At 33.2% G+C, this 22552-nt stretch overlaps 1 protein-coding gene and 1 long non-coding RNA gene across 2 annotated transcripts in view; one reads left to right on the top strand and one right to left on the bottom strand.

The window, feature by feature from the left end:
* The first annotated feature begins 358 nt into the window (after positions 1-358).
* LOC107996862 (ubiquitin-conjugating enzyme E2 H) overlaps positions 359-22552 on the top strand; it is a 37066-nt gene continuing 14872 nt past the window's right edge. The window contains exons 1-2 of the mRNA XM_017055160.3: positions 359-1377; positions 10194-10270. Coding sequence (XP_016910649.1) covers positions 1325-1377; positions 10194-10270 — 130 coding nt within the window. The 5' untranslated portion in view covers positions 359-1324. The remainder of the gene's footprint in view (positions 1378-10193; positions 10271-22552) is intronic.
* Positions 10670-14294, bottom strand: LOC133665665 (uncharacterized). Its single transcript, XR_009828808.1, has 2 exons — positions 13614-14294; positions 10670-13524 (listed from the first exon to the last, which is right to left on the bottom strand). It is a non-coding gene; the product is annotated as an uncharacterized LOC133665665 (long non-coding RNA).

Here is a 22552-nt window from a genome sequence, read left to right as displayed (position 1 = left end):
ATTTTTTATATTGTTTATATTTTATTAACAATTATACAAATATAATTATTATATTATATTTAAATTCAAGTTCCACACATATATATATCTTTTATACAAACTAAATCACAGTGTTACCAAGAACTAGTAATTTAACTTGGTTCGTTTTAAAAATATATATATTTATTTTTTTTTAATTTAACAAATTATATTAAATCAATTATCAATTAATATTTAAATTTATTCGTAATCACACTATTTACTTTTATATAATTGTGTTATAAATACTTGATATATTTTAAAATCGTTAATTATTTATAATATTAATGATTATATAATAATATAATTTCATAAGCGATATTTATAAGAGTCTTTTTTTATTTCTTATATTTTATTTATAAAATATAATATTACACATTAATATTTTATTTGAACGTATTTATCTATTTATGATGTAAATCATTTATATAGAAAAAATAACGAATAATAAGATTAAAACGAGTAAGTAATACATTTTTTGAAATTTTAATATATTTATATTTGAAATTAGTAGTATATATGATTTTTAAGTATGGAATTTGAATTTTAAAAGAGAAATAAAAAGTAATAGAAGTTTATCGTAGTCGATATATAATTCTAGTGATATTGGTTGACCGAAAGAACCAGTGGCGATTCGTGGATCATAGCAGGGATTTTGTATCGTGCGCGCGCATTCACTGGCACAACGTGAGACAGAGGTAGCAGCAAGCAAGAGAGCAGTGTAGAAACGGAATCAGATGCGGTGAAGTCCGTGAGTTGACAGTGGGGTGCACGAGAACAGGCGTTTCGTAGTGGTGGAGGCGGAGGAGGTTTAGGGGAAAGAATTGTTTTCTGTGTGCGCGAGAAACGTGTCGACAGTACGAGTCTCTAAACGGGTCGTCGTTGGTGATGGTGAAATGATTCTCTAGCCCGAAGTTTTTGACTTGGTCCGCCTGGACAGAGGAAGATCTTTCGTATATCGCTACTCTTCAAGGGATCGTACGCTCGTTCATCCATAGAAAACATCATTAAACGCTGACGTCGCGGAATTTGTCCCGTGTCGTTTTCCTTCGTGGCGAGCGTCGAACATTCAACGACTGACTAGCGACCATCACGCGCGCGTGTCTTTGTTTTTTTTCTCGGTGCTGAATAACTGTACGGGAAAACAGAGAGTGTGTTATATCATAGTGTGAAAAACCAATTCTTTCGCGGGTTCTGCTGTGGTGAATAATTCTAAGCAGTCAGAGGCCCTTCTGAAACGACAATCGAGCTCAGCTGATTCAAGGACTTGCTGCGAAGGGCTCTGCTGCGTTAATAGACGATAAATATGTCGTCCCCCAGCGCTGGAAAACGACGTATGGACACGGACGTTCTCAAATTGTATCCTTGAAATTCACTTTTATTTCTTCTACTCGCTATTTGTATCTCTACCTTCTTTTTTCTTCTTTTTGTCCCCACTTCATTCCTTCTTTGTCCGTCCCCTCTATCCCCTACTTCTCTTGTTCTCGTTCTTTCTTTCTCTTTCGCTCTATCGCACGTGCTTGCAATCGAGTGCAAGAGAGGCCTGCACATGGTTGCGAATGTAAGACTACGCAGTATGCATGGCATGTTACGGCTGGATTGCTTGTTTATCAGGTATGATCAGTTTATAGGTCGACGAGAAATAACGCGTTGCAATGTCATGGTGTTTCATGATGATGAGGGATATTTAATTCCTTCGTTTCATCGATGACGGGACACAGCTGTTTTTAACCAGCTGACTACGTCCCTGTAGTCGTGTGTGCGCAGCTTTATCTCGTTCGTTTAACGCACGATGAGTGTGGTATACAGTTGTAGGTTCTAGAGGTTAGATTTTATTCTTTCCATTCTTTTTTGTATTTTATCTTTTTCTTTCGCTTTCTTTGTATCTCAATTTTTATTATTTAATAAGTTTTTTATTTCGATTTAAATAATTCGTATAATTCGATACGTATTTTGAATATTTTTTATATTTATACATTCCTTGGTGAGCGTAAATATTTAAAGTCGCGCGTCAAAGAACGGCATATATATAATGTTGATTTGAAATGGAGTGCGCGACCAACGGTAATTGAGACGTCACTGCCGTATTCCAACCTCAACTAAATAGTTCATGAAAATGACGCAAAGTGTCAAATTTTATATAGATAAATTTATATATATACATATAAAAAAGAAAAATATAAATAGTAAAGAAACTAAGATAAAAATCATTTCTTTTTATCAAATGTTATGATAAGTCACGTGATAACTGATTCTGTTCTTCTGATAAATTTCTGTTCTTTTTATATACATAGTGACTATTTGAGATAGAAAGAACAAAGATATTTCGTGTAGAAACAAGAAAAAGTTGTGATATTTTTGATTGCATCTATTCTTTATAGAAACAAATCGATTGTTTTAATATTACTATAAAAATTTGTTATTTGTAATTTTTACTTTCATTTCATTCTTGATATAAGAAATCAACATGACATGAATAATTAAAAGAGAAAAAAGAGAAAAAAAGTAATAAATATATATTTGACCTCGATACGTAAGAAATTGATTTTTGCATAATATAACATCGTGTTTCGCTTATTATTTCTGTGTAGACTTTCATGAACGAATGTGTCAGTTTTTCTAGAACGATGATAGTCTCTATACCGAGTTCTTTCGTGTCTTGTAACATCGATCAGTCTTTGTTAAAGCTTACATTAAATTTGTAAGCGCTAAAGTGAATTGGATGTATTCGTTTTTCATTAGGGAGTCTCTTGTGAGCTTTCAAATTTCTAAAAAAATTTCTTTCTCTTTATCTCGCCTTTTCGCGCATACATATTTATTAATATTAATAATAATTTATTTTCGAAAAGATGTCAGATGTCTTTGATCCTTATAAATTTACAATTTTGAATATTTGATATTGCGTTTTAAGAAATTTTTATAAAATTTGATGTCATTTCATTATAATATTATAAATATTATTTTTCAATTTTTTTTATATATTTTATATTTTTTTCCCTTGAAAATTCCTTTTCAAATCTTCTTAATTTTGTTACAGTTATTTGATTCGTGTTTTATTTTATTCAATTCAAAAATTTGTAAAAAAACTTGGGAATAATTCATAAACATTGCATTAGTTTTATAATTAAAAAAAAAATAAAAATAATAATAAAAAGATATACAGTTATTTACTTTAAAAAAAGTATTGTTTGATTATGTTATAACAAAGTTAAAAACAAAAATTCCAGTGAAACTAAAAAAATCGACAATGCAAATTTGCTTTAAATGGCAAGTTTAAATTCTCGTTTTTTCAAATTCAATTGAATTTATTTCGTGTTTCAATTAAATTAATAAAATATTATACTTATATTATAGATAAATATTTTCATTCTAATAATGGTGAAAGCTATTTGTATGGCTACTAGATTAAAATTTATATTAATAACTGATTCCTGATAAAATAATCTTCTTGTTCGTTTTAACTGGATTTGATACAATAAAAAAATTTTCTTTAAAAAATTTATATTTTCTAATGTTTGCCATGAACTGAAAACTGGATATATTCAGTAACTATTATTTTGTGAAATATATAAAATATATAAAATATATAAAAATAGGAAAAATTAATGATTTTGCATAAATACAAACTTTTCGTTCTCTATTTTATGTTTTTTGTCTTTTTCTATACTTATTTGCTTTATTGCATTTTCTAAATTTGTTTTTTTTTTTCGATTTTGAATTTGATTTAAATCTGGTTTATCTAATTACTGCTAAATAATTTTTTTATTTTTTTTATATTGCAAATTTTTTTTGGTAAATTAACAAATTCCTTTTGTCAATATATTATTCATTAATTTTTAATAAATAAATTTCATTTAGATATATTATAAATTTCAATAAGTTTAAATTAATTAAAATTTTAGAAAACTTTTTTCATTTTTATATAGAATCGAATAAAATAAAGTCGACTTTTGTAATGGAATGGAATCTTTGATCGAAGACATTTGCATGTATTTTATTCTTCATTCAAGTTTCTTTTACTGTGTGAGTTTCTATTCTTTTGTATTTCATAAATGCGAAATACATAAAAGTAGGAATTCGTCTTTAAAGATTTTATTAAAGATCATGAAATACTGATAAAATAATTAAAATTAATTAATACTTTGAAGAATTGTTTTGTTATGCGTTAATTTGAAATGTATCCATTATCTGCTACTCGAGTTCTTTTAATTATGCGAGTGCACCTTTGTTATTTGTTCATGGTCATAAAGAAACAGAATACCAAAGTTAGTGAAAATTTTATCTGTCGGTATAGCAAGACTTCTGAAATACCAATGCTTGATTCTACGTTTCAACGAATAGGAATATGGAATAAATTATGATAATATATTAAAATATTTATGCAACATATTGTTTTTATTTAATATTTTTTTAATATTATTTAATATAATATAATATTTAAATATTTTTCATTATATAATTTTTTTGTCATTTTCGCAAACCTAGCAAAAACTTGAATTTTTTATAATAATTAGCATATAATATTGTTGACATAAATTCGTTCGCATTAAAAAACACTGTTTAAAGTGTTGTAAAACGTATCTATTAGAACGTTCATCGTATAATCGCAAAGACTCACCTTGGACGCCCACATAACATGAATGACAAGGTTTGCTTCCTCTTCTAGAATTGCAACTGCATATTTATATACACCTTCGTCTGTTCTAACTTTGTTTTTATCATCTGATCTATTCTCGTTAGAATATCTTTCAAATAAGTAAGGAAAATTACTGATAATTTTCAAATAGGAAAATAGTATATAATTCCGTTATTGTTATAATTTATTGACAGATACTATTGATTAAAAAAACAGAACTTTCATTTATCAAAATGATTTTATAGTTTATAGCTTTTAACGCTACAAATAATTTTACGATTGATAGAGTTTTATCAATGAATTATGAATTATCAATCGTGTAATCTGTTAAACTATTAAAGATAAAATGTGAAACAAACAAAAAATTAAAAATTTTCTAAATTTTATGAAATAGAAATATTAGAATATAATAAAGATTATATTTTAAGATTAAAATACATATGAAAAGATATCAAGAATACTTATATTTTAAAATAATTTCTATTTCTTAATTATATAAATTATTAATTCTATTTTTAAAATCTATCAAAATTTAATTTTCCCGCGGCACAACATGACGTGTAAGCTTAAGCTTCATTTTCAAAGCATCACTCATATCTCATGATGAACATATTATATGAACATATTATAACTGATAATACAAAAACGAATCAATTGAATATAATGAATTTAATACAATTAATTGAGTTTAATGAATATGATGCAATTTTACTATTATTTTTCATATTTCCATAGTATAAATTTATAATTCGGTGAGTGCATCGAACGGTTGCATTACTCGCGCGTATTCTTTCTTCGTTTAAATCAAAATTTGAACGATACACCATGCCTTAGAATCAGTTAAAAAGGCGTATCGAAATAAATTATGTCTTTGAGATTTAAATGTCCTATTGCTTTGTAGATAATGTTATAATTGTTGTAAATTGCGTTTATATATATATATTCGTAATTTCTATTACTATTCTAACACTGCGGTCAGATAACATACATATAAATACAATTTAAAAGTAATTCAATTACGGATCAATAGACTAAATATGGATACTCGATGGACCTCTCGGAAGATTCCTTGTCTATCCACCGAAATCAAGCTAATCAATTACGCTAGTAATTAACAAGCTTCTCAGTGTGGACATTTAATGGTTCACCGTAATGGATTTGGAGATATGCAAACACATGTGAGAAATATACATGTACCGAGGCCGTTATCTGCCTGATGCAATTTTACGTGAGACCTGCGTATCGATGCGTTTCAAGTACATACGTGTCCTCGAGCAAAAGTTTGTGGAAGGGGAGAGAAATTGGAGGGAGAAGATCTCGTTCCCTTTATGTGTTCGTTGTTAAAAGCTTCAATTATCTATATAATTATATTTCTCTGAATATTGGAGATATTGGAATTAATCAATATCTGGATTATTTGTTCGAAAATCGATTCAATTCATTTCCTATGAAATGAAAGGATTAAAGAAACTTGATTTACAAGTGCATATGGAAGAGTATCTCGAAATAGCGATGACTCGATATCGAGAAATTTGATTTCTTCAAAAAACATAGAAAATAATTATTTATTTGATTTATTACTATTATTAATGGTATTATTAATAATAGTAATAAATTTTTAGGAATTCGTTCGGTTAGAATTTTTTGAAAACTTTTTTACCAAAACTTTTTTTCAATTTTAAATCTAAAGATGGTTAAAAGTTTATTGAATCATAAATGTGTAGGCAGAGTATATTTTTCTTTGAAGTTTAAACAACTTGTATTTGTAAATTTCTCACCATTGGTTCGATTAATGTGTTTGCTACTCAAAGTACATTTAATACGATATCAAATTTCGGAGCATTGCCAAATATGAATAAAGTAAAAAATGGAATATGCCGAGTTCATCTCGTATCCAATGTTTGATCTTGTTTATGGTCAGGATTACATAGATTACATCTTTCTAATATCAATGTGATCTTTCAATTTGTATAGTATTCGAATATATCCATATTTACCGTCTAATGTTTAATGTTATTTTTACTATTTTTCCACTAGCTAAAAATATATGACATTAAATACAATTAAATATATTCATATAATGCATCTTTCGTAATAATTGATTGCATTTCGAACGAATCTCTTTTTATATTTTCGCGCCATTTGTTTTATCTCGACATCAAATTTTTATTACTTCAAAGATACAAGGTCATCGATTAAATAACAATAATGCATAAATATATATATATATATATATATATATATATATATATATATAATATATATATATATATTTATGTGCATAGTATTTGCGAATAAATCAAAAATAAAATTATATATATAAACGCGCCATAAAGATTTAAAATAGGGAATAGTAGAGGGGGAAAACTCGTAGTGGGGAGAAGGGAACTTCAGTAACGAAAGATGCTCAGGGTATCGAATGAGAAAGAAAGAAAAATGATATATAATATAAAGTTTGACGAGTCGTATTCGCGGTTTATATGAATATTTTCGATCGAATATACGCATCGTATTAATACGAAATTTAGATTGTTCAGTATCTCGTTTTGAATTTATCAAATCATCGATAAGCGGTTACCTAGAGAGTGTCTTCCAAAAATAAGATACAGCCAGGAACGTATTTTATAGCGAGCCTTTTAAAGTGGTTGTACATATATCTTCGGCGTAAATAGACCGATAAAAACGAATACTGATTCGCACGTGCAGTTTATTTCGATACGCAGTCGCGTGTAGTTTTCGTACAAGCATGAGAGTTTAGTGGTTCCTCCGTCGAACGGAATGGCGTAGTAAGAGGATTAAGTGAAAAAAAAGGATAGAGAAAATGGATAGCGGATTGCGGAAACAAAGACGAACTGTGAGAGGTGGAGCGAGTTAAGAGGGGCGAAAACAGACTGTCAGTCCGTTCTTAGTGAAACGCTGACTGGTTCGGCCGACATTGTAAACAACAACATCGCGCCAGAAGCAAATGCTCCGTAACGGTCTTTAAGATTGAGCAATTGCTTCTATCCCTTTTTGATATTCATCGTACATATGCATTATCGAATGCATGAAGATTCTCAGTGAAATCGAGGTCATTAAAACATCTTGATAATCTATTTCTAATATATATATATATATATATAGATAAAATATAATAGATATATATCTATTTTATGTAGATTAATATATTTTTCTTTCTAATTATGGATTATCTTCGATTCAATTGAATCATTTTAGAATCTTAGAGATATAATTTTATTTCTTCTTTCTTATTTAAACATGTTTTTTTCTCAGGGATAACGATCTCATCAAATAATGTTCGATTTTATCGATCGTAGACTAATCGAATCAATCGTTTCAATATTATGTTGTGCAATCATTTGGAACAATCGTACGAAACGAGGAATTAATTTCTTTTTGGTCCGATAATGCATTCTATATCAATTTGTATGTTAATCAAAGATAGTTTGTTCTGACTTCCGCGAGTCACTCGTGAAAGCATGCAACAATGAAATTCCTCGTACATAGGACGCGAAGAAACGTAATACTTCCGGCGGAATAATATGTTCGCCTACCGATATTGCTTTTGCAATTACGGTATATTGCGGGAAGAAAATTATTTTAGCTGATCATATATCGTATAACTTACGTAGCACACGCTAGTTTGAATTCTACTTCTCTGCGTACTCGAGACATACGCGTTTGTTTGTGTGGCGTTAGTATAGCGTTGTCCATTTCTGCTTTACGTATATATGTAGTCTATACCATTACAGGAAACAAATCCACCGATATTGACCAGAATCGAATGTATTCATGAGAACCTGGTCTTCCATATAACAAAGCTCTTGTAGTTATCCGAGGTGAGAGCTTTGCAATGCTGGGCTCGTGTGTAACCACTTGCCAAAACAAGAAAGTGGTTTATTGTATGTTGAATAACATGACATACATCGTTGTAATTCGATTTCCCTTTTTAACGATCGACTTATGCATTAAAGAAAAATATTAAGTAACAAAAGGGTTCGATATGATTATATAGTTTCGAAACTAAACTCTTCTCGGTTATTTCGTTCTATAAAGATTCAAAAATTTTAAATAATTAATTATATTTTATATTTTAATTTTTTTTTATGATTTTTAAATAATTATATAATTACGATTATTAATTATGATTCTCAAATATAAAGATAAGTTTCTAATCTTTTTTTTCTATGAACTAATTTTGATTCAATCGTAATATACTTTGTGAAATATACTATGTATATTTTGTGAAATATTGTTCAGTGAACTTTCTCTAAACCTAGGCAGTTAAAGTTCCGTTCTTCTGTTTCGTTCTGGTTACATTTCTTGTTTTCGAATTCGATTTCCAACCTCGTTTTCAACGTTTCATACCTACCATTTTTCCGTGTTTATATTTTTGTAAATTATATCGGGATTAATTTCGCGTGAATCTTTGCAATGATAAAGCCTCGTCATTGTCATGTATCGGGGTAAATAAAAAGAACCGACGAAATTAAAATTAAATGCGGCCTCAAAGTCTCTTCCAAGTATACCTGCTTGATAATTTCAGCAACCGTTATTTGCGTCCGTATTATTAAATGCAGCTGAAAACTTTTCTTTTCTTTTCTTTTCCCGATTCTTTCAACCGTTTACCATTTTTCCAAGTTGAAATTGGATATGGATATGAAAAGAAACTGTTTCGGGCCATATAATGTACTACAAGCTGTATTCTTCCCAACAAAAGCTTACCTTTCTCCTTAATCTTTAAAATAATAGTACTCGAAATAATACGAAAAGAATTTTCTCCTTTTTAAAAATCTTAACCTGTTTATTGAATCTTGAAAAATTTTTCTAAGAATAACAAGGTTTGATTTAGAAAAAAGAAATAAGAAAGACATAATTTTCTCACTTTAATATCTCGACTTTCGTGGAAACAATTTGTAGCAATTCACTTTATTATCATTCATTTATTCCTAAAAAAAACGTTGCTAAATTGTTTCCTCGTATCTTGTTCATTGTTAACTCGAAGAATCGTTTGATTTCCACCGATACGTTAAAAAAAAGGGGGGGAGGGGGATCAAAGCATCAAAGCATTTTTTCCACCGTGAAAATTAGTTTTTGTTCTTTTAACATCCTACGAATGGTTTCACCTGACATTGTCCACCCATTGTGGTTTATTATAAAAAAATTAGTTAATCTCGATTGCGTCAGGAGTATATGCGAGGCGTTACAATACACGCTCGGCTTAAGTCACGCGAGCTTCGGTGCGTTTCATCGATTGACGAAGATAACATTACTGGCCAGACTTCTGACACGCTTCTGCATTCGCACTTCTTTCCACATCGATTTCCCCCCCCGCAGTTCATTGCACCGTTTTCTCGTCGACGCTTTAATATTTGCGCACCGTGTTTTTGCCTCTTGTTTGCACGATCTAGGCCTTTTTTTTTTTCGATCGGTCCTCCACTCCGATCAATCATGTTCCCCGCGGCCGATGCCCACGCCGCGAAAGGATCTTTTCTTACAGGTTTAATCTTCCTTAACTCGTAACTCGACTCCTCTACAGAATAGAAAGCAAGCATGAGGTGACGATATTAGGAGGATTAAATGAATTTTCTGTCAAATTCTACGGTCCACGGGGCAGTAAGTATTAATTTATATTTATATTATATTGTATTGTGTGTTTAAAGTTTAATGAATAATGAATACATATATATATATATATATTCATTATTTATATATATCTATTCTTAGAACGTAAGTAATTTAATTTTAACAATTTTATGTTTCGAAATTGTTTAATAATTATTATCCTAAAATTTTCTTATATGATATGTTTATTTATATGATGTGTGAACGATTCGTGTAAAGATTTTAACGAAAATATTGTTTACAAATGGAGCAATAAAATTTATTTGCTATAATTGACCTATAATGGAAATAACGTGTAACTATATGAATATCATGGGAACGAGAGAGAGTGAATTATTTAGGATAATGGGATATCGAGTTATGCTCCAGTTTAGAAGAAAATAATAGTAAATTATTATTATTATTATTATTATTATCATCAAAGTTTCAAATTGAAGGTTATTAAGATATAGAGTAATCTATTACTTGATAACAAATTCTGCAGTTAAAACAATTCCGAAGGATAAAATCTCTTTATCGTATTATTTTAATTCTGTCGAAGGTCGAACGAAGAAGATTATCCAAGATTTTTTTCTTTTATCGTAAAATTTTAATCAAAGATTTAGATAACGACGTTTGAGCAATAAGGAAGCGATGATTTTCGTTTAAAGAATATATTTTTTTTCGAATTAAAAATAGATTGATACATTTTCGTGTTTCTGATACTAAGATAAAAGAAGGCTAGCCTTCGAACTTAAAAAAAAAAAAAAAACAGCCTTGGAATAATCATAAAAGGATGCAGATTTCTTTTTTATAGACATCACTTCGATCATGAAGAAAACACAAAGAAAAACAAGTTAAAGTTAAATCAATCTGAAAGAATGGAGAATGAATAAACAATTGATTCACAAATATAATCTTTCTTTAAAAATTTCTCTAATTAATTACACGAATATTTCTAACATTTATACTATCCCGACTAAAAACATGACTTCATCGTTTCTTACGAAATTTCCTTAATTTTTCTTCGCGAACCGTTATCGTTATCGTGATCATTTCCCGATCCCATCAAATTCCTTGTCTCGCACGATTAATTCGTGGCTCGAGAGGGAACAAGAGGCTCGCGAATCATCGCCTTTACGTGCTCATCTTACGTTTCCAGTATTTGATATTCCAAGGTCGCCAGCTCTTCGCACACCGGATACTTATGCAACAGTGTGTGCATTTACGCTTTCCTCGGCCAGCTGGTCGACACGCATGCAAAAAGCGTTATCGATTGACCGGCATCCAGTGACGAAAGTTCCTTGACATCGCTTTTCGTCGCGTTTGCCAGGACCAAGTCCAGAGATATCGTCTCCAATCGAGTTTGCGCGATCCAGTTTCATTCAACTGGCCCGTCTTATCGTGGTCGATCAGGTTCAGGACGTTTAGAGAGCAAGTTGTTCTTCCGAAACTTCATTCTGAGCTTGCAATTCTTATATTGATCGATAAGATGCTAAGAATCGTTAATTTAATAACGATTCGAATCGCTTCGAATATAAATTAATCGTAGTCTGAATTTTACGCTGCGAAAGCGATCAATGATGTTTATCTCGTTGTTGGATTCCGGGTCGTGGAATTGAGTTCAACACTTTTTAAAGTCTTACAAGAGGTTTTATTTGATTACGCGTTACTCAAGAACCCAATTGAATTAGCTTTCGGCAGAAATTAAGCACTATGGAAAAGGTGTAATTTCATTAAAAAAAATTTGAAACGGTCTGATCTACGATGACCATTTTACCGAAACTTAAATTAAAAGTGTTTCTCAAACGATTTCTTGCCTCGCATGAAAATTGACCACTGTGATATTTAACCAACTGCGTGACTCATAACCGAGTTATAATGTTTAAAACATGTAGTTAAACGCATGCATCCGTCAAATGTCCTATCGATCGCTGTTTTCGGATTCAGATTGTATTTATTATCCTCGAGAAGGCTAATGCAACGTGTTTTTCCTTTTCTCGCCGGTTCATAAATCGCTTACGCAATACGAACACCGGCCGAGAAAAACAACGAGCAAAGGTAGTGCGTAGTACTTAACGAATCACCATACTCGAATCTATCGAGATCCGTATCCCGGTATACGTCGAATGACATAAAAAGGCACTTTTATAAAACATAATTTTATTGCTCATCTCCGTTTTCATTACGTCCTTCCAAAGGTTTCGATTGGCCAAGCTCGTCGATTATATTTTTACCCGTGGTCGTTCGCCTGTTACAACGATTACCGTAATCCATCCTTATTTAAAAAAGAAAAAAACGCAATATCCTTGCATCCCGGCTGCGTACATTGTTCTATCTTCGCGAGTATCTTATATCGATATTATGCAAGTTATTTATTCCACGATATCGATGGAGGTAAATTCGAAAGACGAACATACACGATCGAATTACTCTACAGCCACGTGATTGTCTAATTTTCCTTCTTCTTGGATCAGAATAATATTATTCTACCTCATAATTTTAAACAAAAAGTCCAAGTCGAATTTTTCATCATTTATTCGAGTCGAAACGATAATCGATAGGTATAGATTACACGAAGCTAAAGTACACGAAGATAAATACGTAGATAGATAAATTAGTATCCAGATAAATGTAATAATGATGTGCAATATTATAATAATACGTATGTATACAAAGTGAAACGGAAAAAACAAACACATGAATATTTATACACAGCGATAAGAGAAGAGAATATTTTCGCGGCTACGACAATGTTGTGTTAATTGCTGGCAAAATCGAGTTTCTCTTCTTCCTTCGCGCATAGTTATTACGAATAAAAACTTAGGCAATATCGATACTCGCGCGCTCGTCGATGGCCTCGAAACCGTCACATACTCCACGTTAATTAGAAACGTCACGAAAGGAGAAGGAACAGATCTGACTACGTGTATTTGTTTCTTGAAAGGAAATCGAATTGTTTGCAAAAACGTTTTTTTCTTTCTCTCTCTCTTTCTCGACTCGTTTCGAATTAACTTATCACACGTATCTCGTACTCGCGATTTCATCGAGGTCTCGATTCGTTCTCTTCTTTTCTCGTTTCTAGACCGCATCCTGACGGTAAAAGTTTGCCAACTTGCAGGTAATTGGTTGCTGCCCCCCCCTGAACCCAGTGGTTGGTTCATCGTGCAATTTTAAATCAGTTTCAATTCGCAATTCGTTTTTACATTGCGAGTAATCTCGTCAGCTGAACGTTGCTGCGAGAGATTTTTATTTAGAGGTAGTAGCTGTAATTTTTGAAACAAATTTTTTACAAAAATGTTCAAAGTGGTTTCTTTCGATATTTGCGTACAGAGTGTTCGATGATTGATATTACCTTTGAACTCTAGAGACATTTATTTTGTATAATTGGTTAGCTAGTTATCGGAAAATAAAGTTGAGTCATCTAATCTCCCTCTTTAACCCCTCTTTGTCCACTGCCTTTTTCCTTTCCACACATTTTTGTTTTTCACTCACGCATATATCAACCGTGAGATTAAATATTTGTAGAAAGCAGTGGCGTAGGAAATTGGAACATATGCGTCCCACTTGTCTTTTTGGGTGATAATGTGGAAATCAGATGAACCGACAGCCACTTCGAAACTTTCTTGAAAAATTTGTTTCATCTGATAACAAGAAAAATGTAAATGTAAAGTCAAAAATTTCGTCAATAAACCATTCGTTCTGTTTACAAGTATACATCTTAATAAAGGGATTTCAGTAATCCTAGAATATAATTCTTAACTTCCAACAACGCACTTTTATAACTTTTTATAATCTTCTTGAGCACCGTGGCCCACGAAGGAGACTCTGGAACTTACTCGCTTACAACTTAAACTCGATATTTTCAAGTTAGCTGTTCGATAAAGATTCTATCATAAATCACAACTTTGTTCGATATTAGTTTCGGTATTTACTCAAGAATGGAAGTACCGTAAATCTTTTTGATTTCTTAATAATCCTCGTTTCGAAAGTTCTTCGAGTTTTCCTATACGTCCTCGGTTGCTGGATTACGCTCTCACAGTTAACGCGTTATTATCAGCTTTCAAAGATGCAATGTCGATATTGTCCTATTGAAAAATCCCCTCCCCTCCCCCTTCCCCGCCTTGTTTCGCAACGAATCAACTAGCGAGCCCTCGGCACACGCGCATTTTTGCAATTCCTCCTCCCCCCCTTCTCCTGAGTGTATCTCAAGATACATGCAGAGACGAGTATAGCGATCTGCGTATTTTATAGATAAACCGATGTACACTCTTAATAAATTATAATATATACGAGCAATACGTCGATAAGATTTCGATTCAATCTTATTTCCACTCGACGCAATGCGTGTAAAAATTGCGTAACTCGCGGGCAAGCCCTTCCCTTCGCACCGATATTCATTTCCGCCATAGCGATCGGTCGAACAACGACGCCTTGTTTTCCGCCGCGATGCGCTTTAGAAAAGTGTGCGGCTCTAAATTGCTCCGATTGTCATCTTGTTCCCAAGTTTTTTTCTTTTTCGTAATCGGATCGAGCAATGAGTTCAAAAGCTTATTTGCGGTTTTAAATTAACACTATTATCGCTATTTGTTATAGATATTGATTAACGATCTTTGGTTTTGATACGACTAATGGCGCGTTTCATTTGCAAATTTATATAATTGCTTAGCAAATGTATGTTTAAATTGCGCGCCATCGTGTTGGGATGAAAGAGTAAGAGGATGACAAGAGAACGATATATAAAGGGAAATTTTTATATTTTCGATTGCGTTACATCGATTTAAAATAATTTTGAGCCAATAACGATGGAGATTTTTTTCGAATTCGAATACGTGTTCTTAAATTCTGTGATTTTCTGTTATTTGTTTCATTCAATGCGCGAAACACGATTATTACGACTATTGAGGGAATTTACGAGCTTGTAATATCGTAGCTTTCTACGCATATACACGAAGTTATTTCGGAAATTACAACAGCGAGATACTGTTCGACTTTGACGACGGTCACTATTTTCTGATAAGATTAATTCACTCTTTGTACGAATACGTGACGGGACGGGAAATCTTTTCAGAAAGTATCCATTTAATATTAAAGGAAGAAAACGACATAGTGTGCATAGCGCTTTTAACTTGCTTTCAAAACATTTTTCATTTTGCATACTTACGAAACAATTTTCAAACTTGATCTTCCTCATCGTCTTGCCCCCTTTGCTTCCCCCGTCGTTTCTCTTCCCTTAAAAATCTTTGAATTTTTTCTCATCTCTACAATTGAAAAAAAAAAAGATTAGCCGGATTAGTTTGCAAGAAGCAAAACTTACTTAATTAAAATGCTTATCTTCAATCCTATAATACATAAACTCGGTCAATAACGGTTTCAACGGTATAATTATTCACGCATTAAGATTCGTTTCAAATAATTATCACACCAGTAACAATAAGAGAATTAAATCAAGACCACTTTCCTCAGATCCCTTCTTCAGCTATTCAAAATACTTTTCGTATCTATCTACGCGTGCGAAACTCACGAGGAACAGCCGAGAGTTAAAACTCGGTTCGGAAAGGGATGGAGACGAAGCATCCTGAAATTAATTCATCCTCCTCGTCTTCGTGTACGGTGAGAGGGTGAGAGCATTCGTTGTATAAGTAAATGTGCACCGATTGAGCTGGATCTAGCTCGAGAAGTTAACGGTATCGTTGAGCGGAGAGGAAAAAAAGGTTACAACTTCCTCGAAGCTCGTCGTCATCTTGCGTTTTACTCGTCTTCTGCACAATAATTGCACGGCTGTGTTAGATCGTCAACCAAAGGTTGTTGCGAAACAAATGATGATAGAAGGCAGGAGGAGTGATAAGATTAACAGTGTTGAGTTACATGTACAACACGCAGACTATCTTGTTAGCTTTCCTTTAAGCTTTGTATTACAATTGGAAAGTGTTCTTCCATGCACAACATTTTTTTCGATTCATTTGACGCGTGATTTTTCACAACGTTGCTCGCGATGAAAGTAGAATTTTTATTGGCTTCATGGAAAACAAAATCTTGGAGACGTCACGTTGAAATGTGATTTTCAACGACGCCATATTTTATAGAGGAAGATGCTAGCTTTTCTTTCCTGGCGTTCCATAGAATGTTTGAGGATCGAGCACGTATTTTCACCATTCTCGTCAATTTATTACGTGTTGTTTCGAAAGCTCTACGTTCCTCGGTTCAACAAGATTATCCTTTCCCCCCCTCTCTCTCTCTCTCTCATCTATTAAAAAGAAATCAATATCACCGATCTAAATATCGATATTACGGGACCGCTGTGCTTGCGTCTCTATATAAAGAACAAAATTTTTCCTACACGAGGATCAATATTTCCCGCAACGCCTCGGCAAAAAAAAAAAAAAAAAAAAAATAAAATAAAATTTCTATGGAGTTTCATCTTCCCGCCGAGATTCCCAACGTGAAAACGAACCGTCTGGACTCTTAATGGCGTCGTGCCACAGCTTGAACCATTTTCATCAACAGCGCGATCTCCGACACGCGCAATTTCCATCAACATGCGAACCGTACGAATAAGAGAATACGAGAATAAGAATCCTCTCGTTTGCGAATGAAACCAACAACCGCGACGACAGCGAGGAGCATCGAAGGGAGGAGAGGAGGAGGAGGAATGCTCCTTAAAAAGGGGCACTTTGATAAAATCAATTTAATCCCATTCCATTAGTCCCGTGGTCATTTTTTTCTTTGACATCCTCCATCGTGATACACGCGTACGTGCATATATATATATATATATATACATGGATGCACGGAACGAGGCGTGAGCACCCGGCCACGTTTTACCGCATACAAAGCATAGTCGTTTGGAAATGCCTGTAAACGAGCGGTCGACGATACACATCGGAGATACCGTGTTCCGCACTGTGACCCACTTTAACAGCCAGCCCTCTAATACGCCCCAAGATTCTGTTCGACACTGATGCTAGAACCGCGTAGCTTTATGCCTCCTATACATGGCCGCGCCACCGGATACTGGCAGAAATATGCATGGAAATGGATTCGCTGGACGAATAGCTATGGTTACGAGCTGAAATTTTCGCGGTAACGACTCTCCACAGCTCTAAATCGAGGCTGTTAAACATCTTTCCTCGTGGAGGAGAAGAAACTTGAGCGTTCCTTTATACGTATTTTGTTGAAAGAGATAAAAGAAAATAATATATGTATGTGTACGCGGTTTTGGACAAGATTTGATAAGTGACCGAGCAGCGGTTGAATCATTCGATAAGTTCGGTTTCTTAAAATAATCCTTAGAGAAATTATTTCGAAAGCGATTTATCAAAGCTCTTTATCATTTGGTTTCAGTTATCCAAAGATTAAATTTTTAATAGTGTAATAAAATAACTTCGATACTTATGGCTAAGGAAATTAAAGATAAAAGGTTAAAGAACCTCGGAGAAGGTACGAGTTTTGTTGTCATCACCAATCACGAGGTGTCGTGGTTGTGTAGGTCTCTGGTCCGTACGATGCCCCGGTGAATCACAGTTGGAGGGCCAAAGCGGACAAACAACCTATCTAATCGAATTTACGAAAATAGATGGGGCATTAACAACCGTGTTTACGTATCTTCCTTTCTTCTTCATTCACCCTCCGATGATTTCGTTCCAATTTGATGTTTTCGTGTCACGGTACCCCTCCCCACCTGTGTTCCTTCTCACGAAAGAAAGAAAAATACCGTCGAATATCGGCCAGAATTATTCCTTTGTCCATTCTTTATCCTCGAACGAACGTGTATCCATTTCGTACCCATTCAAAGATTAATTTTAACGCAGACCCTGAAATTGCACTGCCCCACTCGTTCACTGTCGCAGAGAGGGACAACCGTTCTCTCCGCTTGTCTTTCTGTTTCCATTAATAGTCCACAAGCAGCGATGCTCCACGCGTCGAGCTCTATCGACGTACAGATTCTTCGCGTCGTCCTCTGCCAAATGCACCGTAATTGCATTTTAATCGCTTCTCATCTCTCCACTCGAGAGATACGCGTTTACCGATTTCCTTTCCTCTTATCGCCCATTTCTCCACGCATAAAGTGTACGGATCATTCGTTGCTTCCAATCCTTCATTTTAAATCCGCACACGTTGTGTTCTGTATTCGAGAGGTTGATCGATGCTCGTCATATATATACGAGCCAGTGGAAATGTATATAAAATATTCCTAGTTTGGACGCGTCATGCCAAAAGTTCATAGAAAGAGAAGTCGAGATGGACACGCTAGCCAAGAAATTCGTGATATAATTTATATGTAAATATCGTCGTCACGTTCGTTTACATCGAAATCGAAATTATTCCCTTATACGTACGTAAATTGTACGTTTTGAAAACGAACTGGTTGATATATAATCTCCAATGTAATGTAATTTTTATAGAGATAATTAAATTAAGATTGCAAGTTAGGTCGTGTATAATTCGAGTTAAATTTTTTTCTTTCAATTTTAAATTGATTTTATTGGATCGATAGAATGGATCGGTTGGTTAAATTCGTTTTGTTTTTCTTTTTTTTATTAGATTCCCATAAACACGTATTTTGTTCTTCGTTAAAGTAAAACAAATGTATTAATTAAGATATTCGTAGCATGTCTACGTGTATTTTTGCCAATGGCTTTACAAGGCTTTGAATTTCACTCGAGGAAAATCAAAGAGCCTTACAATTCGACTCCATAAATTCTAAAATGGCAGCTGGTTCTTGATCGAGACAGGTTTTCTCTTCTTGGCAATCGAAAAACGCAAAACGAACGTGATCGTGGTATTTCGTAGTTGGGATTTACCTTGAAACGTGATATTTTTGCCATTATCACAGATAAAATTATTCAATGTTCTTTTTATTATAAAAGTAGAAAATTCTATCTCTTTCGTAATCCACTTGAGATAAATACAGTATACATAATGAATAGAAAAAGAAATAAATTCGTGAATTCACAATAATCTGTTATCAGTTCTCCCAATTGCACATTCGAATAAAAATCTATTTTATCCTCATCTTTCTGAATTAAATTTATATAAATTTGCTCCTTTTACCTCGAATTAGATTTCGTATTCTACTTATTTTAATTTTCATCGAGAAATACGTCAACGTAGATTCACGTTGTTGCTTGTCAAAACATTATTTGTTCCACGTGACTAATTTCTCAAGCTAACTCATCAAGAAGAAAATTAATTCGAATCTCGAAGAATTAATCCTGTTCAATTATAAACATCTGCTGTTTTATTCAAGGGATATTAATCAAGAAAATTCACTGTCAAGGTCTCGAGAGTGATTTTAAGTGCGTCAGCATCCAACGAAACGTGCATTATTCCCGATACGTGCTCTATCGTGATCGATATCAAAGGTCGGCCACCTCCTTTTATCACCGTCCAATGCACGAATATATATATTAATTCGATCAACGAGAGAAGAGCCTATCGTTTCTCCAAGGGAACAATGCTCTTTCGAAACGTTCGAGCTGCTAAAAACGGACGGCTGATTATGTCTCGTTTGCACAACGACCGCGAAATTCTTTATTTCGCCAGACCGTAATTTCGTTTTTTTCTCGTTCCTTCTTCTCTCCTCGCTACGCTTTAATTTGCGCCGACTTGTTACCACGCGACGAGTTACAACCACAAACGATTTTCCACCATTTCTTTTCGTTTTTAACGATCGACGAGTCGAGTTTTCTTCTTCGTTTCGCGAATCCCTCGAATTTTGATATTCTTCCTCTTTCGTATATCCCAAAAAATTATGGGACAGTGAAAATTGTTCGATAAAATTTTTAATTCCCGCGCAGAAATCGAATCGAGTTCGTTATTAGAGAACAAAATGGAAGATAATATAGGTAGGTATATAACTTGTTTGGTAGTCATTCGTTGGTTCTATTATCGTTGGCTGATACACCATTCGAGATTATTAACGATAACGCGAGTTCATTACGTAAGAGACGAGTGTTGGATAAAAGTTTAAATACATGGCGATTTAAAAGATGAATTTGTACACGAACAGCGTGGAATTTAGACGGTGGATTTATCATTTCAAACGGTTATTCCTTGAGTAAAAGTAAAGAAAAATTAAAAGATTATTTTACGTATAAGATTAATTAAAAGATTAATTAATTGCGTTTCAATTTTTTTTTTAACAGCAGAGTAAAGTGATTGCACAGTTGGTGATTATCCTCGGTTTTCTAGAAGGTGGAAAATCGAATCCAGTTCCAACGTTCACTTTTCCTCCTTGCGTCTTTCACTTGCGCGTATAAAATTTAGATATAAAAGATTAGATTCGAGAATCTAATTTTTTTTTTTTAATAGACGGAGGGACGGGCGATTTTTAGTTTATTTTCAGTTCCGTAAATAAGGATTGAAATTGTTCGTTTGAGTTGTAAGGTTTGAGTCACCACGTCGAAAGATAGAAATTTATGATACTTTTCCTCAAAGCGGCCCACCAAGTTACGACACACGATTTGTGACGAATATTAGCGAAATGGGTGCATGAGAAACAACCATAAAATTCTAACACGCGGGGATCGCGATCGTAAATATTTTCTTGGTGCGTAATAAACCTTTTCATCAACCTGTTATGATTTTATTAACTCTTGTCGAAAGACATCTATCATTTTATATAAATGGAAAACGATGTTTTCAATCTACAATTTTTCTCTTCAATTCTTCAATTCCTCTTTTCTCGATATTCTTCGTTGAATTCTGGATGATCCACAGAAATTTAGATTACTCTTTGCGGTTTCAGTTAAACTTAACATTTTCTTTCGTGTTCGATAGAAAGTTTGGAGAAATTAAATTTATTAATAAATTTAATTTAATATAGAGAATGGGTCGATAAACGTTACCGTTTTTGGAATCACGAAAAAAAAAGAGAAAAATTTGTTAAATAATAAATGGCGAAATATAAAAAAGATTTATTTAATAACAGGTTTTTTAATCCATATTTATTTTATGCTTCTGCGCATTTTCAAGAAGGAGAATCAATAAAAATGATTGTCTAAATTAATCTTGACTCTTAATAAATGGTCTTAAATCGATAAAAAATCATCGATGAAACTATTACTCTGAATCATTCGTAATCGATGCATAGCAATTTGAAAAATCGTTCATCGTTATCTTCAAGAATAAATTTCGAATAATGTTATTTGGAGAACAATGGGCTTGTCATTTTTCAGCGTTGCTGAAAAGAAATTAATGATCGAGAATCGTGAAACTATGGATTCGCCATGTATATTTTTTAATTAATATACTCGAACTTCAAAACTTGAAATTGGAAACGTTAGAATCTAGTTTCCAGGAAATCTAATTCGATGAAACTTCGAACGTACGGTAAAAATCAGATTAACGGTTAAAATTTATGGAGCATCTTTCAATTAGAAAGCTTCATTGCTCATTAAAATTCACGAAACTGTACGTTACAACTTTAATGGCTTCTCGGAATAGTGAAACGCGTTTTTCCTTTCTCGTATACTTATCAAAATCGAAAAATCGAAAAAGTCGAAGAGCAGAGGAAAAAAACTAATTATGAAATAAAATTATTATCCAACGATCGATACTTAGAGAAATATACCAAACGATTGATTTAAAAATTTGGATCGAATTTGCATCTAACTTCGTACAATTCGTATAATTTATTGTTTACAAATTTTATCTGTTCCATTGAAACTTGTTTGATCGGAAATAAAAGGGAAATTAATTATTGGAATATTTTCAATAAACCGGTGTATAAATTGTTGACACTCGGTCGTAAAACGTGAAACGCCTTTAACGTGTCTGGACAGCTGCCCTTTAGGAGTGCAAAGGGTTAAATCATTCCGATTTGATACGCGACAGATCAAACGCGTGGTAAAATTCCTGCGTGTATTCTAGAAGGCCTATTCTTGCAAACGCGATCTCTCTTTGGAGAACAGCGAGAAGGAACAGCTTGGCAATAGGTTTCGAGCTTTAATATCGAGATATCTTGACTCTCTAACTAAGAAACGAGTCGCGAGATAAGGTGGCCGAGGTAATTGCATTTTTCCTTTTCTCGAAACGTGCTTTCACGCACTTAGCGTATGCACGACGAACGACTACGGAATCGATCGGTGCTCTATGACGTATGCACTCGTGTATACGCGAGAGAACGGTATACGACTTTCGTATGGTACAATACGGCCTTTTTTTTTTTTTTTAATCCACTTTGACTGGCTAATTATCGCGTTGGTTCGATGCTCTTCTCTTCTGCGAATGGACGGATTAATTTTTGCGTGTAGAACGCGATAGAAGGGGATAAAAATAGAATTATGGTTA

The sequence above is a fragment of the Apis cerana genome, linkage group LG2 (assembly GCF_029169275.1).
Source record: "Apis cerana isolate GH-2021 linkage group LG2, AcerK_1.0, whole genome shotgun sequence".
Lineage (NCBI taxonomy): Eukaryota > Metazoa > Arthropoda > Insecta > Hymenoptera > Apidae > Apis > Apis cerana.
This window is presented reverse-complemented; position numbering and strand designations above follow the sequence as displayed.